At 37.3% G+C, this 17,650-nt stretch overlaps 2 protein-coding genes across 8 annotated transcripts in view; one reads left to right on the forward strand and one right to left on the reverse strand.

Moving 5' to 3' along the window:
* The window catches only part of BRD9 (bromodomain containing 9), an 88,621-nt gene extending 76,812 nt beyond the window's left edge, over positions 1-11,809 (reverse strand). For 6 of the 7 annotated variants that reach the window (XM_053714354.1, XM_053714353.1, XM_053714349.1 and 3 more), the window contains exon 1: positions 11,633-11,809. In XM_053714354.1, the coding sequence (XP_053570329.1) occupies positions 11,633-11,717 (85 nt within the window). In that variant the 5' untranslated portion in view covers positions 11,718-11,809. The remainder of the gene's footprint in view (positions 1-11,632) is intronic. The other variant, XM_053714350.1, reaches the window with a different exon arrangement.
* A 452-nt stretch (positions 11,810-12,261) lies between these two features.
* The window catches only part of TRIP13 (thyroid hormone receptor interactor 13), a 123,624-nt gene continuing 118,235 nt past the window's right edge, over positions 12,262-17,650 (forward strand). Inside the window, exon 1 of the mRNA XM_053714355.1 lies at positions 12,262-12,315. The gene's annotated coding sequence lies outside the window, so the exon portion shown is untranslated. The remainder of the gene's footprint in view (positions 12,316-17,650) is intronic.

A 17,650-nucleotide genomic window follows, 5' to 3' on the forward strand; every position in this document is an offset into this window, starting at 1 on the left:
AAACTCTTCTAGCTAAAATAGCTAAAGACATATATCTAACATCAATTTTGATGATATAAAAAATGGCATCACAAATGAAATTATAAGCATGTTGAATGAATTTAACAATGCTAGACAAATCATGATCCGAAACTTGTTGCGCTAAAGTTTCCAACCAAAAAGTTGAAGCAGCTGCAACATTAGCCAAAGAAATTGCAGGCCTAAGAAGATGACTTGAATATAAATAAGCCTTCCTTAGATAAGATTCAAGTTTCCTATCTAAAGGATCCTTAAAAGAAGTACTATCTTCTGTAGAAATAGTAGTACGTTTAGCAAGAGTAGAGATAGCCCCATCAACTTTGGGGATCTTTTCCCAAAACTCCAATCTAACAGTTGGCAAAGGATACAATTTTTTAAACCTCGAAGAAGGAATAAGAGACGTACCAGGCCTATTCCATTCCTTAGAAATCATATCTGAAATAGCATCAGGAACTGGAAAAACCTCTGGAATAACCACAGGAGGTTTGGAAACAGAATTTAAATGTTTACTAGTTTTAAAGGAACAGTATACTGTAAAATAGTTTTTCCCTTAATGTGTTTACAATTGCTTTTTTTTACCAACTGCAGAGTAAAAAATTTATGAATATTAGCTTTTTAAGGCTTATTTGTGTATATTAAAGCTCTGATTTTGTGTTTTGAAGCCACAACCTAATAAAATGGGTTGAGCTAGTAGGTATAATCAGATCTCATAACTGTATCACATTGTGTACATTTACCTGCTTCTTTATCTTATATCTGTCCTTAAAACAATCACCAGTACTTTGAGAGAACAATGGAAAATCAACATTGTATTACCTTATCTCTGCTATATCCGACTGGGAGTGTAATTTCTTCTGCTGGCTGTGTTTACAAAGCTTATCTATAGCTGGTACGCGCGGCCATAAACTTTCAGAATAGGTGGGGATACCACATGCTAAATCAACAATTTCAAATGCCAATATAAGGGTAAAGGAGCTACTTGTTAACAATGTAATACACTCCAGCAGGTAAAGTGGATCATTGGGAACAAATTAAAGGGGAATTTTTTTTTGAGTAAACTGTCCCTTTAATATCAAGGACTAGTTTCCTCCATATCTAATGTAATCAACACTTCTTTTAATAAAGAACGAATATACTCCATTTTAAATAAATAAGAGGATTTGTCAGTGTCAATATCTAAGGCAGGATCTTCGAAATCAGATAGATCCTCATCAGAGAAAGATAAATCAGTATGTTGCCGGTCATTTGAAATCTCATCAACTCTATGAGAAGTTTTAAAAGACCTTTTACGTTTATTAGAAGGCGGAATGGCAGACAAAGCCTTCTGAATAGAATCAGAAATAAATTATTTTACATTTACAGGTATATCTTGTGCATTAGATGTTGAGGGAACAGCAACAGGTAATGAACTACTACTGATGGAAACATTTTTTCATGTAAAAGTTGGAGGTATAATCTCCACAAGTTTACAACAAATGCACTTAGCTTTGGTAGAACCGTTATCAGGCAGCAGGAATCCAGCAGTAAATTCTGAGACATCTTGCAAATGTAAGAGAATAAAACAACATATAAAGCAAAATTATCAATTTCCTTATATGGCAGTTTTAGGAATGGGAAAAAAATGCAAACATAGCCCTCTGACAGAGAAAAAAAGGCCAGAGGCAAAAGGAATGGGTTTTTAAATAATGAAAATATTTGGCGCCAAGTATGACGCACAACAAACAGAAAAATATTTTTTGGCGCCAAAAACGTCTGGAAACGAAACACTTGCGTCATAGATGACTCAACCTTGTGAAAGACTCGGCGTCAACTAAGACGCCGGAAATGACGAATATGCGTCAACAAACGTAACTTCGCACCAAAAATGACACAATAAATTTTGACATTTTGCGCCCTCGCGAGCCTAATTCTGCCCGTAAATTTAAAAGACAGTCAATTGAAAAAGAGACTATATCCCAGGTAAGAAATAATTTTTCATAAAAAAAAAAAAAAACATTTCCCAGATATGAAACTGACAGTCTGCAAAAAAGGAAATATACTGATAACCTGAATCATGGCAAATATAAGTACAATACATATATTTAGAACCATAGCTGAGAGTGCCTTAAGTAATGAAAACATACTTACCAAAAGACACCCATCCACATATAGCAGATAGCCAAACCAGTACTGAAACGGTTATCAGTAGAGGTAATGGAATATGAGAGTATATCGTTGATCTGAAAAGGGAGGTAGGAGATGAATCTCTACGACCGATAACAGAGAACCTATGAAATAGATCCCCGTGAGGAAAACCATTGCATTCAATAGGTGATACTCCCTTCACATCCCTCTGACATTCACTGTACTCAGAGGAATCGGGCTTCAAAAAATGCTGAGAAGCGCATAGCAACGTAGAAATCTTAGCACAAACATACTTCACCACCTCCATAGGAGGCAAAGTTTGTAAAAACTGAATTGTGTGTGTGGTGAGGGGTGTATTTATAGGCATTTTGAGGATAGCAGCCCTGGAGTTTTATTGGAATCAATTTAAGGTAGACCATCAAAAGGCTACTAATGCTGCGATACTAACGGTTGATGGAGAAAAAGCCTTTGACAACATAAGCTGGGATAATTTGTTGAATGCACTGTACAAATTTAGATTTACAGACAATATCAATAATTTCATCCAATTAATATATAACTCTCCCACTTCTGCCATTATTATCAATGGCTCAGTCACTGATACCTTCCGCTTACATAGAGGAACAAGACAAGGCTGTCCACTCTACCCTCTTTTTTTTTTTTTTAAATCTCTCTTGAACCTCTGGCAATTTTACTACGTCAACATCTAAATGGTATTCGGATAGGTAATCAGAATATCATACTGTCATTATATGCAGGTGACCTGTTACTCTTTTTGGGCAACTTGGAAATAGACCTAGAAAAACTACTATATCTTACACCAATTTAAAGAAGTCCGACAAATTAAAAATACTTGGGGATAATCCTATCAAGGAATCCCCAAGACTGGTACGAATTAAATTTTCCTATTTTTTTTTTTACACAATGCAGAAAGAAAATAGATGATTGGAAAACTGTGCCTCTCTCACTCACAGCATGAAGTAACCTGATTAAAACAATTCCGTTTCCCAAGCTATTATATTTACTTCAGTGTATCCCATTATGCTTACATAAGACCGAGGTATCTATGTTCAACCAAATTTGCTCAAAATGTATCGGGAGAGATAAAAAAAGCGCAGTGTAGGGAGACCTCAGGCCTAGCATTCCCAAATATCAAATATTATAATTTAGTAGCAATTCTTAAATTCACAATTGACAGGATTACAGAAAAAGGAATGTGTTATGCTTTTACACTGTGAAACTGATCTTAATGGGACAGTCAAGTCCCCAAAAAAACCTTTCATGATTTAAATAGGGAATGTAATTTTAAACAACTTTCCAATTTCCTTTTATCAACAATTTTGCTTTGTGCTCTTGGTATTCTTAGTTGAAAGCTAAAGCTAGGAGGTTCATATGCTAATTCCTTAGACCTTGAAGACTGCCTCTAATCTGAATGCATTTTGACCATTAGAGTGCATTTGTTCATGTGTTTCATATAGATAACATTGATCTCCTGCACGTGAAGTTACCATGGACTGAGCACTGATTGGCTAAAATACAAGTCTGTCAAAAGAACTGAAATAAGGGGGCAGTTTGCAGAAGCATAGATACAAGGTAATCACAGAGGTAAAAAGTGCATTTCTATAACCGTGTTGGTTATGCAAAACTGGGGAATGGGTAATAAAGGGATTATCTTTCTTTTTAAACAACAAAAATTCTGGTGTTGACTGACCCTTTAAAGCTATTCTACATTGCCCTATCCCTAAATTACCCAATAACGCCTCGTGTTTACTAACCCTTAAAAATGTAAAAGTAGCATGGCAAAAATATTGTATTGAAATGAATATAAATCCTTACTGTACGGAGTTTCTTCCAATCACAGGTAATCCTGAATTTAGCCCGGGTTACACTTATGACGTTTTTTACAGAATGGAAGAACAAAGGTCTAAGCCCAGGTTAGACAACTCATTGTGGATAACGATACAATTATGTATTTTCATAATATCTTTGTCTGTTTTCAACAATTACCCAAAAAATATTTCTTTGCTTTCCTTCAATTTCGGTATTATATTTCCAATCTAAAATCTAAATTTGTGTACGAAAAATTCAACAAGCGTTGCATAGAAGACAGGATTGCCAGACTCCAAGTTCATATTATTAAAAAGGTAAGGTATCAAATTGAAGTGGAGGAAGAAAGTAAAGTTCTAACAAATAGATTGCTCCAAAGAGGCTATATCAAAAGATGTGTCAAACAAGCCAAATTCAGAGCATTTAAAACTGAAAGACAAAAACATATACAACTAAAAGTTTAAAACAACACATAACAACCTACAAATGCATCAAGTTGTAGACATCTTGAACAAAAATGGGCATATTCTTCAAAGTGACCCTGATCTCAAACAAGTGATAGGAGACAGAGTGAGTATTGGGTATGAAAGACCAAGAAATCTCAAAGATCAATTAGTAAAAAGCCACTATGTTCAAGTCCCTAAAAAAAAATTGATAAAGATCCTGGCATGTACCCATGTGGTACGTGCTCCACGTTCCCCTTAGTCAAAAGTAAAATCCATAAATTACAACAACACTTTACATGTAGATCTACCGGAATCATTTATGTACTATACTTTCCATGTAAGAAGGCATATGTAGGAATGACGACCAGGGAAGCACGTGTTAGGATATTAGAACATAAAAAAAAAAAAAAAATGCAGAAAATGACCTTAAATGGGGCAAGAAAATTACAAGTGTACCTAAACACTTTATATTTGAACATCAAAGCAAATACAACCTACTAAAAATTTCAGTCATACAAAAAATATCCCTCGGAATAAGAGGAGGTAATCTGGAGAATTCACTTCTAAGAGCTGAATGTAGATGGATATATCTACTGAATACACTACAACCTCAAGGTTTAAATGAATATTAAAAACTACAATGTTTATACAAATAGAGCTGTTTGTTTAATTCACCATTAACCATGTGTTAACTCATTACCACTTTTTAACCCCTTAACGACCAACGACGTATGGGGTACGTCCTGCAAAAAAATGCAGTTAATGACCAAGGACGTACCCCGTACGTCGTTGGTCTTTGAAAGCAGTGGAAGCGATCCTGATCACTTCCAACTGCTTTCATGTTATAGCAGTGATGCCTCGATATTGAGGCATCCTGCTATAACATTTTTTAGCCGTCCGATGCAGAGAGAAGGGGGGCGGGATCGAGTGCGGGTGCGCGCGAACCCTACACTATGGAACAACAAGTAAGGTGGTACTTGGTGGGAGAGAGGGTGGGAATATTATACATTTTAAGGATCTGGGAGGGTGGGAGGTTGGGGGTTGAGGGGGGGCAGCTACACTACAGAAAATAGTAGTTTTAAAATAATAAAATAAAACATTTGATAAAAAACATTTGATTTCAAACTGGGTACTGGCAGACAGCTGCCAGTACCCAATATGGCGCATAATAAGGCAGAGAGGTGGGTTAGAGAGCTGTTTGGGGGGGATCAGGGAGGTTGGGGGCTAAGGGGGGATCCTACAGAGCAGAATTATTATTATTTATTTTTTTTAAATCCCCAAAAAACTCTTATTTTAGTACTGGCAGACTTACTGCGAGTACTTAAGATGGCGGGGACAATTGTGGGGTGGGGGAGGGAAGAGAGCTGTTTGGGAGGGATCAGGGGGTGTGATGTGTCATGTGGGAGGTTGATACCTACACTAAAGCTAAAATTAACCCTACAAGCTCCCTAATTAACCCCTTCAATGCTGGGCATTATACACGTGTGGTGCGCAGTGGCATTTAGCGGCCTTCTAATTACCAAAAAGCAAAGCCAAAGCCATATATGTCTGCTATTTCTGAACAAAGGGGATCCCAGAGAAGCTTTTACAACAATTTATGCCATAATTGCACAAGCGGTTTGTAAATAATTTCAGTGAGAAACCTAAAATTGTGAAAAATTTAACGCTTTTTTTTATTTGTTCGCATTTGGCGGTGAAATGGTGGCATGAAATATACCAAAATGGACCTAGATCAATACTTTGGGTTGTCTACTACATTATACTAAAGCTAAAATTAACCCTACAAGCTCCCTAATTAACCCCTTCAATGCTGGGCATAATACACGTGTGGTGCGCAGTGGCATTTAGCGGCCTTCTAAATACCAAAAAGCAATGCCAAAGCCATATATGTCTGCTATTTCTGACAAAGGGGATCCCAGAGAAGCATTTACAACCATTTATGCCATAATTGCACAAGTTGTTTATAAATAATTTCAGTGAGAAACCTAAAGTTTGTGAAACAATTTGTGAAAAAGTGAACAATTTTTTTTATTTGATCGCATTTGGTAGTGAGATGGTTGCATGAAATATACTAAAATGGGCCTAGATCAATACTTTGGGATGTCTTCTAAAAAAATATATATACATGTCAAGGGATATTCAGGTATTCCTGAAAGATATCAGTGTCCCAATGTAACTAGCGCTAATTTTGAAAAGAAGTGGTTTGGAAATAGCAAAGTACTACTTGTATTTATTTCCCTATAACTTGCAAAAAAACCCAAAGAACATGTAAACATTGGGTATTTCTAAACTCAGGACAAAATTTAGAAACTATTTAGCATGGGTGTTTTTTGGTAGTTGTAGATGTGTAACAGATTTTGGGGTTCAAAGTTAGAAAAAGTGTGTTTTTTTCCATTTTTTCCTAATATTTTATAATTTTTTTATAGTAAATTATAAGATATGATGAAAATAATGGTATCTTTAGAAAGTCCATTTAATTACGAGAAAAACGGTATATAATATGTGTGGGTACAGTAAATGAGTAAGAGGAAAATTACAGCTAAACACAAACACTGCAGAAATGTAAAAATAGCCTTGGTCCCAAACGGACAGAAAATGGAAAAGTGCTATGGTCCTTAAGGGGTTAATAATACTTTTAAAGGGACATTGAACCCAAATTTTTTTCTTTTGTGATTCAGATAGAGAACGACATTTTAAGCAACTTTCTAATTTACTCCTATTATTATTTTTTCTTCGTTCTCTTGCTATCTTTATTTGAAAAAGTACCTTCTTTTTCAAATAAAGATAGCAAGAGAACGAAGAAAAATTAATAATCTAAGCTTTTTTTCTTGGTTCAGTACTGTGGACAATACTTTTTTTTATTGGTGGTGAATTTATCCACCAATCAGCAAGGACAACCCAGGTTGTTCACCAAAAATGGGCCGGCATCTAAACTTACATTCTTGCATTTCAAATAAAGATACCAAGAGAATAAAGAAAATTTGATAATAGGAGTAAATTAGAAAGTTGCTTATAATTTCATGCTCTATCTGAATCACAAAAGAAAAAATTTGGGTTCAGTGTCCCTTTAAGTTTACTCCTTACCAGTGCAAACATGATTCAGACAATCTACTTTCACTTACCATCCCCTTTATTTCAATTTTAACACAAATATGCACATCAATTTCACTTTTTTACTATTTTTAATTTTGTTGTCACTCCTTTTATAACTTTGATTATTTATTCTTTTACACTATTTAATTTAAACAACCACGCATTACTGTGCACGAGTATGTGCTAAAATGATTACTCTCCTTTTTATCTTACATTGCACATCATCACATTTCTCAATTGCTCAATGTAACAAAAATTTCTGATCCAAGTATAGAATTTTAAACCCTATAATAACCTTTGCAAACAACCTTTAGTGTAAATGTATTATCCGGTATGTCCCCTACATTAGTAAGTCAGCTCCCTTTATCTCATCTCAGTAAGATATAAACATCTTTGAGTAATCTCCGCTTTCTAAGCTATATGGCTATTTTCATCATCCCGAGTACATCCAATTTAAAAACCATGGTAAAAAGAATAATTTTTGTTCAGAAGACATAAATAACAATTTGATACACCTATCATCAGAAATATAGACTGTACACTGATGCAGTACGTATATGTTGCACTCTTAATATACCATCAACTTACGTTCATGCCAAATATTTAATTTTCCTACTTTTAATATATATTTTTTTGCTATAAATTTCTTTCTCGTGTTATAATAGTATATATTTAGTAAGACATTTCACATCTCAATACCATTATGACAAACCATAGCGTATAGTTCAAGTTTAATGTACACATGATCAGCCAATCCTGAAAAAAACTTACAATACAAACACTCCACCCATTAGCGTCAGTCACTAACGTCATCAGGTTAAATTCTATTGGCCAATTAATTTTCATTGACAAATCGAATAACGTATCACGCTTTAACCAACAACTAACGAGGGTCCAATCACAGCTTTGAGGCACGTATACCACAGTAATATTAACCGCCAATTCCGACCGGCGCGTACCCCTCGAGGAAGCGTTATGTGAAACGCGTGTCAGGGGCCCTCTCACAAGGTCATAGTACCTCAAGTTTTATCCTCTTACTCAGTTGAGTCACATACAGAAATCCCTTGATCTGGACAATAACTAGTCAGAGTCTATAGCGGTAAACTAGTCAGAGTCTATAGCGGTAAAACTGTTGCGTGATTGCAGCACACCTTGACAGGTTGTCTTATCTTATCGCTTAGTATAAGAAACAGAGGCAATACTTTATAACAAGTTGATACTCAAATTGCCATCTGACAGCAGCCGTATTGTGTATTATTACTCTGGCTTCTCATTGTGACCACTTAAAGGGACAGTGTGCACTCATTTTCATGTAACTGCATGTAATATACACTACTATAAAGAATAAGATGCACAGATACTGATATAAAAATCCAGTATATTAAAAACGTACTTAGAAGCTTTCAGTTTAGCTCTGTTGAAAAGGTAGTAGGAAAGCCCACTGCAAGTGGGAAATAAGACACCCCCTCCCCCTTCTTTTGCATATGAAAAGACCCTTTACACAAACAGGAGCAAGCTGGAGAAGGTAGCTGACGGTATTCAAATAAAACTTTGGGGCTTGGTTAGGAGTCTGAAAATCAGAGCAATGTTATTTAAAAATAAGCAAAATTATACCTTTTTAAAAAAAACAAACTTTATGGGCTTTATAAATTGATCATCTACAAAACAAAGAAAAAATGAGTGTATAATGGCCGTTTAAATATCATGAACTCTCTGGGTTTAAGCAAATTTTAATAGTGTGTGTGTGTGTGTACAGTCCGGTTGGACTTTATTTCTTTACACACAATAAAGTTATCTTGTATGAATGTTGGCCATTATTTTCTTTTGGGATACCTTACCTTTTCAATAATATTGACTTGGAGTCTGACAATTTGTCTTTTATGCAACCCTTGTTGCATTTTTTTGTACATAAATTTGTATATCATTGCCTGAAACTACAAAAAATCTAAGGTTTGCAAATATATGCACTAATACTAAATCATTAGAATGTTTCTGATCAAATAAAAAAAGGTAATATTATCCCTCACCTCTCCTTATTAAAATCTAAATTTGTCCTTGACTGGTCTATCGATCCTCTTCTTATTGGGATTAAGTTATTCCAAGACGGGGTACATTCTATTTCATATTTTTATGATCTTCTAAATTCACATGCAGATCTATCACAATGGGAAGGACTACAAATAAAATGGCAAAAAATATTCCCTGACATTCAGACACAAGATATCCAAACTAGCTTTAAATTGATTCACAAATCTTGGCTACCAACTACTTGGCAGGAATCTAATTTAAAGTTGATTCATCAAATCTATATTGCTCCAGAGAAACTGTCCAAATGGTACAAAAATGTTATTACCTGTGCAAAGTCTAATTCTCCTCATGCAGACATTTTTCACAATTTCTGGTCATGCCCTAAAATTCTACAGTTATGGACGCAGGTTAATCAATGGTTAAATAAAGTGCTTTGTCTAGATTTTACTATATCCCTGCAACATGTTTATTTTCTTCTTGTAGGCCATTAAGAGATATGCCGAAATAATAACTGTCAATACAATTATCTTGCTACTTAGGAATTTGCTGCTTAAGAACTGGAAAGCAACCCATGCACCCAAATTTGCCATTTTTTTAAAAAAAAAATGCTAACCTTACCATTTATTGTGGAACAATATACTTTGCAAAACCCTAACAATAGGCTTTTAAAAACATTTTTTTTTTTTTTTTTTAAAATGGTTAGAATTTATTCACTCATGACGAATCTGGCTTCATTCAATTGTTGCGTGCTCCCTTTGGCATTCAAATTGTGGGGCAAGCAACTATTGGATGAAGCAGGATTTGCCATCCACCATCTAAATAAAATATGAGATGCAGGCGGAGGAAAGGCGTGATATTTACCATCACTAAATGGTAATTATTTTACAAATTAAGTGTCTTAAAAAGTTGTAGTCAATGAAAGTGCCGGTAGTCAATGAAAGTGCCCTGTTTTTATAAATGATTTTATATACCGTGTTTTAAATATGCAAACTCTACAATCACTTTAAGCATACAGTTAAAAGGTACAGTCAACACTAGAGATAACATTATCTGATATTTAAAAATAAAAAAACGAAGATCCGCCTGCACCATACCCCTTTTGTCTTGCCTACTTGCTTCTCCTAATAATCATCATCATCGATAACTTCTATAATATGACGTAAATATGGCAGCCTAACTCCCCCCACTGTTACGTGGCTACCTTCTTATTGAAATGATCAGCCAATAAGAATCCAATCCTTGGTCAGACATTGCAGGCGCTTGCAATTTCTGACCGAGGATTGGATTCTGATTGGCTGATCATTTCAATAAGAAGAAGGTAGCCACGTAACGGTGGGGGGAGTTAGGCTGCCATATGTACGTCATATTAGAAGTTATCGACAATGATTACTAGGAGAAGCAAGAAGGCAAGACAAAAGGGGTATGGTGCAGGCGGATTTTTAAATATCGGATGTTATCTCGAGTGTAGACTTTACCTTTAAGTTACTTCACAGGAGCCACAGAGCACTGCTGGACCCAAGTGGAAACTGACCCTGTTCCAATCAGCTGCTTAAGTTATTCTACTTGCACTTTTGATTGGATCAGTGGCAGTTTCCACTCTGAACCAGAATTGTTCTCCAGGTCGGGAGGGATACTTTAGTTATGTGTTTGACCTCTGCAGAGGAATTAGAGAATACCATTATGTCACTATAATATCATTGTAAACGCCTATATATGATCACAATACCTCATATTCCTGAAAAGGCTGCATACAAAATTACAAATTTAAACATTGTTTTTAGTAGACTATGCCACAGTCCAATGTATGTCTTCAGTCCAGATTACTTTTGAGGATTTTGCTCTATGATTATACTGGCCCAATAAATTGTATCACAATAACTAAGCACAGTGGACTACCCAAACCAAATGGCAATTATCCCTTTAACTTCAACTCCTAGTTGGCCCAAGGTAGTTGCTACACATTTTAGCCCCGTCCCAAAAACTATTATATCAGGAAAACAGATTATATATATATATATATATTTCACACTATTACGATCACCAATATCCAGACCTCCCTCCTCCCCAGCACTAGGTTCCCCTGGGGCGGTACACACACTGAGACTGGTCTCCGGGGGAGCCGCGCTCACCGGCGTCGAAGGACCTCCACTCAGCCCTGTGCTTCTTATGCTTCTTGCCCATGATGGAACAGATTTAATAAACTGTTGAGATCCGTCGCATGTAAACAAATCACAGCTCCAAATAGGAAATGGAACCCGTCACCAACTATTGTGGTGGGCGGTGCCTGTAGGCACACAACGTTCGAGCTCATCCAATAGGAAAACTAGAATGCACGTCTGTCTCGCGAGGCTTAGTTTGCCGTGACGCACTGTCGCACAAAGCGATGAGCTTCGAACGCAAACGAAATGCTAAAATCTGGCAAATAATAAATAAATACAAAATAGTCTCTAATGTAACTCTCTTAAACACTGGCGCATTTTTAATACAGTGTGTGTCTAACATTGTGTTAATGTTCTATTTTGCACAATTGTGCGAAGAGTATATTAAAATAATGTATACATTAGCTATCACAATGCTACTGCAACGCAGTTGCTTATAATAAAATAGTAATTGTTGTCTCCTTGCCAAAATCAAAGATGAAGTTTTGTGTGAATTGTGGGCAGGAAGTGAGGGCGGAAGTTCTAGCTCCAGCGAACTGCGCGTGCTCGATGCTCGCGCGGTTAATTTGATCTTCCGTGAAGCGGGTGCTGTGGACTGCGTGTGGGATTTGTTGCAGCCGGTATGGTGTTAAGGAAATGCCCCGAATGAAATCTGGCTATTTAAGTGATTTTAGTTTTAACCTTGCTATCTAACTGGGCAGATTATTTTATTACTCTTTACTGCTGTCACTTTTTTTATTATTAAATGTGTGCCCACTCAGATTTTTTTTTTTTAATTGAATTAACCACTCTATAAAAGAGCAACATTACTGGAATATGATAGCGTTAATTTTTCGCAAATAGTTTTTGTTTTGTAGTCTTCTATGTGTGCTTCTATACTGGTTTCTAGTAAACAAATGCAAGGTATAATGATGTGTTTAAAGGACCAAAATAATCTAAAAATGACATGCTATATTTTGTTAGAGCATGTCATTTTAAGACTATCAACCTTACACTACTGCATAAGTGGTAAACACACAGTAGAAGCGCTGATCGGGACCTGCAGAGCACTGTATGTCCCTAGCAAAACCCACAGCTGATCCAATCAGCAGGGCTGGTTGCTCATCAAAGTTGTACAATCCGCAGCGTATGACACTCAGGACCAGCAGGGATCTGTGGGTCCTGAGGGGCACTTCTACTACTTCTAACAAATTAGAGCATGTCATTTTGTGAATATCATGGGCCTTTAAAGGGACATTAAACACCATGGCACAACTACAGTATCAGGGTTACTACTTTACCAATCTGCTGTTTTTCCTCCTGTGTTCTCTTCAGAGCCGTTCTCTTATTTTAACCCCTTTCTGGTGATAGTATCTAAAATTCTACATTTTCATATTGTGCAGCCATAGTGGAACTTAGCGGTTCTTGCCCCCTGTGAAAGAAGCAGTGCACATTTACAGATCAGTGATCTGTAGATTATTGTGCTACTAAAGGGCAGCAGTTGAAAGTGTTATAGTTTAGCTCCATTCATGCAGGGGCATTTGCACAGCTGAGTCGTGAGATTACTGCTGCTGACTGGTGGCAGATTTTTATTATTATTGGTTATTTGTAGAGCGACAACAAAACAATTATAGGGATCGAATGGGTAGAGGGCCCTGCCAAGAGTCGCACTGTTGTAGTCAGCTCTAAGAAGGGTGAGCTACCACAGCTGGGACTCTTAGGCTTACATGCTAAGGGGGGGTTCAGGGGATAGCAATGGAGGAGCGGAACTGGTATAAAGTAAGGTTAGCATAGGTTGTATGCATCCCTGAACAGTAGTCTTTAGGGAGTGCTTGAAGCTTTAAAAACTAGGGGAGAGTCTTGTGGAGTGAGGCAGAGAGTTCCACAAGATGGGAGCCAGTCTGGAGAAGTCCTGTAAACGGGAGTGCGATGAAGTAACCAGAGAGGAGGAGAGTAGGAGGTCATGAGCAGAGTGAAGGGGACGGGAGGGAGAGTATCTGGAGACAAGGTCTGAGATATAGGGGGGAGCAGTGCAGTTGAGGGCTTTGTATGTCAGAGTGAGAATTTTGTGTTTGATCCTAGAGGCAAGAGGAAGCCAGTGAAGGGATTGGCAGAGAGGTGCAGCAGATGAAGAGCGACGTGTAAGGAAGATGAGCCTGGCAGAGGCATTCATTATGGATTGTAAAGGAGCTAGGCGGCAGCTGGGGAGACCAGAGAGGACAGAGTTGCAGTAATTGAGGCAGGAAAAAAATCAGAGTGGATTAAAATCTTAGTTGTCTTGTGTAAGGAAGTGTCTAATTTTAGAGATGGTTTTTAAGGTGGAAGCGGCAGGCTTTAGCCAAGGACTGAATGTGAGGAGTGAAAGAAAGCTCAAATGTGACCCCGAGACATCAGGCATGCGGGGTAGGGGTATTGATGGAGTTGTCGACAGTTATAGAGAGATTGGGGGTGGAGATCTTGGAAGAAGGGGGGGAAAAAAGGAGCTCAGTTTTGGAGAGGTTTAGCTTGAGGTAGTGAGAGGACATCCATGAAGAGATGCGAGAAAGACAGTTAGTGACACGGGTTAGCAAGGAAGGAGATAGGTCTGGTGCAGAGAAGTAGATATGGGTGTCGTTGGCATACAAATGACATTGGAAACCGTGGGTCTTTATTAGGGAACCTAGTGATGATGTGTAGATTGAGAAGAGTAGGGACAGAGCTTTCGGTACTCCAACAGAAAGTGGTGAAGGGGCAGAGGAGGCCCAGAAAGGCTGCCAATAAAGGTACGGTTTGACAGGTAGGAAGAGAGCCACGAGAGGGCTGTGTCCTCAAATGCCGAAGGATTGGAGGGTTTGGAGCAAAAGAGGGTGGTCAACAGTGTCAAAGGCTGCGGACAGATCAAGGAGGATAAGCAGAGAGAAGTGGCCTTTTGATTTTGCTGTAAGTAGGTCGTTGGTAAACTTAACAATAGCTGTCTCTGTGGAGTGATGGGGACGAAATCCAGATTGCAGTGGGTCAAGAAGGGAGTTTTAATGTAAGGAAATGGGATAGCTTTGAGGCAAGAGGGAGGAGGGAAATAGGGCGGTAGTTGGATGGGGAGGTAGGATCAAGGGAAGGTTTTTTGACGATAGGTGTAACCAGTGCATGTTTCAGCAATGAGGGAAATATACCGGTGCTGAGGGAGAGGTTGAAAATGTGTGTTAGTATAGGGGTAAGGGTAGAAGAGAGGGAGGGGAGTAGCTTTGAGGGCATAGGGTCAAGGGGACAGGTAGTGAGGTGATAGCGCAGTATAAATGCCGAAACGTCTTCCTCAGTAACAGGGGAGAATGAGCTAAGTTTAAGGTTATGTGGGTTGTGGTTGAGTGAGAGCATTTGAGGGAGGGAGAGAATGGAATTATGTTGAGAGCTGATTTCATTTCTTATGGAGTCGATTTTGTTATTGAAGTGGCTGGCAAAGTCTTGAGCGGACAGAGAAGTTGTATTAGGAGGTGGGGGAGGGAGGAGGAGAGTATTGAAAGTGGAGAACAGATGTTTTGGGTTTATGCTTGGGTACAGCAGTTCTTTACTGCTTCCAAGCAATACTTTAACCACCATTGTGAGGGGTTAAACACGCACAGTTTCTGGGTCGCTAATGATAACATTATATGCACTAATAAACTAGAACTATAATGAACTTTTAAATGGACATACCACTCAGAAGATTTAAATTCTGAAACAATGCATTTTCTAATAGAAATGTATTAGTGAAAATAATTATAGAAAACAATTTGACTGTTGCATTGCCAGCTCTGACTGTGGATATTTACATATGTGCCACACACCCTCATTCAAACACTGCGACTGCTTAGAGCTTGCAGTGACTGTTATTATTAAAGGGACACTCAAGTCATAATTAAACTTTAATGATTCAGATAGGACATGCAATTTTAAACAACTTTCCAATTTACATCCTTTACCAAAATGTGCACAGTCTGTTTATATTTACACTTTTTTAGTCACCACCTCCTACTGAGCATGTGCAAGAATTCACAGAATATACATATATGCATTTGTGATTAGTGGATGGCTGTCACATGATGCAGTGAGAGTGGAAATAGACATAACTTTAAAATTTGTCAGAAAACAATCTACTACTCATTTGAAGTTCAGACTAAGTACTATTGCATTGTCTTTTGATCATGCAATTGTTGATTATGCAAATCTACTGTATTTACTGGTCCTTAAAGCAGTAATGCAAATCACAGATGCAATATATGCTTCATACATAGTAAAATATATGGTTGGAACAGTCATAACTTTTACTAGAAGCATTTTTGCTAATATAAACGTATTGCAACAAAATGATCCTATTAAAAATTGTAATGTACGTAATGCTGATTTTCTAAAACTAATAGCTTTTGCCTGGATCAATTGATTTGGGCTAAAAATTGGCATTTTGTTTACTACAGATTTAAAAAAGTTGAAGTGAATGTGCAAAGTTTATTAAAGTGAATTAATGTGTGATTATTTGTATTTATTTTTTGTTTTGAATGGACAGGGGGCGTACTTTTAAAAAAAAGTCTCTAGTAAAAATAATTATGAAATCAGCCAATGCCAATTAGCTGGATGTTTTGGGGGTAAAATTTAACTTATAAAAGAAAATGTATTCATTTGAGAGCTATAAAGCTTTAGTGTTATAGAGTAATATTTTATACACATGCACAATTAAGTGAGAATGTAATCATCAATGTGTATGGCCATGTTGTGTGGTGTACGTTTTATAAAGTATTTATATTTGTCCAAAATACATTTGAGCCAGGTGGTTAAGCATATTTCTATTGTATATGTAGATGAAGAAAACTAGGACATTTAAGTGGTAAAAATCATTTGGTAAAGCCTCAGTTTAAAGGGACAGTGAACATCTTGTTAGCTGCAATTGTTGTTTCAGTAGTCGGTCTCCACCTGCCACTTAAGTGAAGGTAAAGTTTAAAGGTTGGCTCATCAGAATTCAATGTAAGATTTAATTTATGAGTTTCATTCATCAAATTGCTTACTTATATTTGAAAACGAAGTTTTACCTTTTTAAAATCTGAATATTGCATCCGGCAATATCAACCCGTTTTTCTATCTCTTTTCTACTTCCTTATGACGTATTGGTGTCTTCCAATTGAAATCCTGGCCGTTAGGCGGCCGTGACACTACGTCATTTCACTACTGGCCCATCTGCGCATGCGTCTCCTGTAATAGGCATATCCGTATTCTGAATGCTCATGTCCTATTCGCGCATGCGCACAGCCTTCACACCCTAATGCGCATAATCGTCTTGGCATTACTCTCCGCATTTGCAACTTTGAAGCGGATCGCATAACAAGGGTTTGTTGGCAAATAACATAGTGGTGAATGAATACAATATCGTTATCCATTCATTGCTATGTTGCGAGTTGAGGGAGACGCCTGCGCATTGGAGCCCAGCAGTAATGTAAATCGCATGCGCATTGTGGCTCGCATCGTTAAATCGCGCATGCGCAAATCGTTCTCTTAGTTGTGAACGCGCATAGATGATATGTATGGAGCGGGTGGGACCGCTCTATACGTAAAGACTGTGAAAGCAGGAAGACAAAGATGGGAGGAGTCGGGGACGAAAACGGCAGAATACAAAGTTAGTAAAAATATGAGGATATTTATCATTTTTATTCAAATAAAGATGGCGATTATGTTTATATACATGGGTATTATTAGATACTGTCTTGTAACTGCTCAAAATTAACTTCCTCTTTACCTTATTTAGAGGAGTCCATCCAAGTGCGAGTCTGCAGACAACCAGGCTAGCCTTGGTCATTATAGAATCCATTGTTCTACCAAGAACAATATGTAGCGAGGTTAGCCTTGATAGTTTCTGGTTCTTAGAATTCGAAAATCCACCTTTTAGAACTAAATTTATGTGACAAGGGGCAAAATAACTAATGGCAGCATATTGTAAAGTGGTTTTACTACACATAAGTAAATATTTTATAATAA

This window comes from Bombina bombina, chromosome 5, assembly GCF_027579735.1.
Source record: "Bombina bombina isolate aBomBom1 chromosome 5, aBomBom1.pri, whole genome shotgun sequence".
Classification (NCBI taxonomy): domain Eukaryota; kingdom Metazoa; phylum Chordata; class Amphibia; order Anura; family Bombinatoridae; genus Bombina; species Bombina bombina.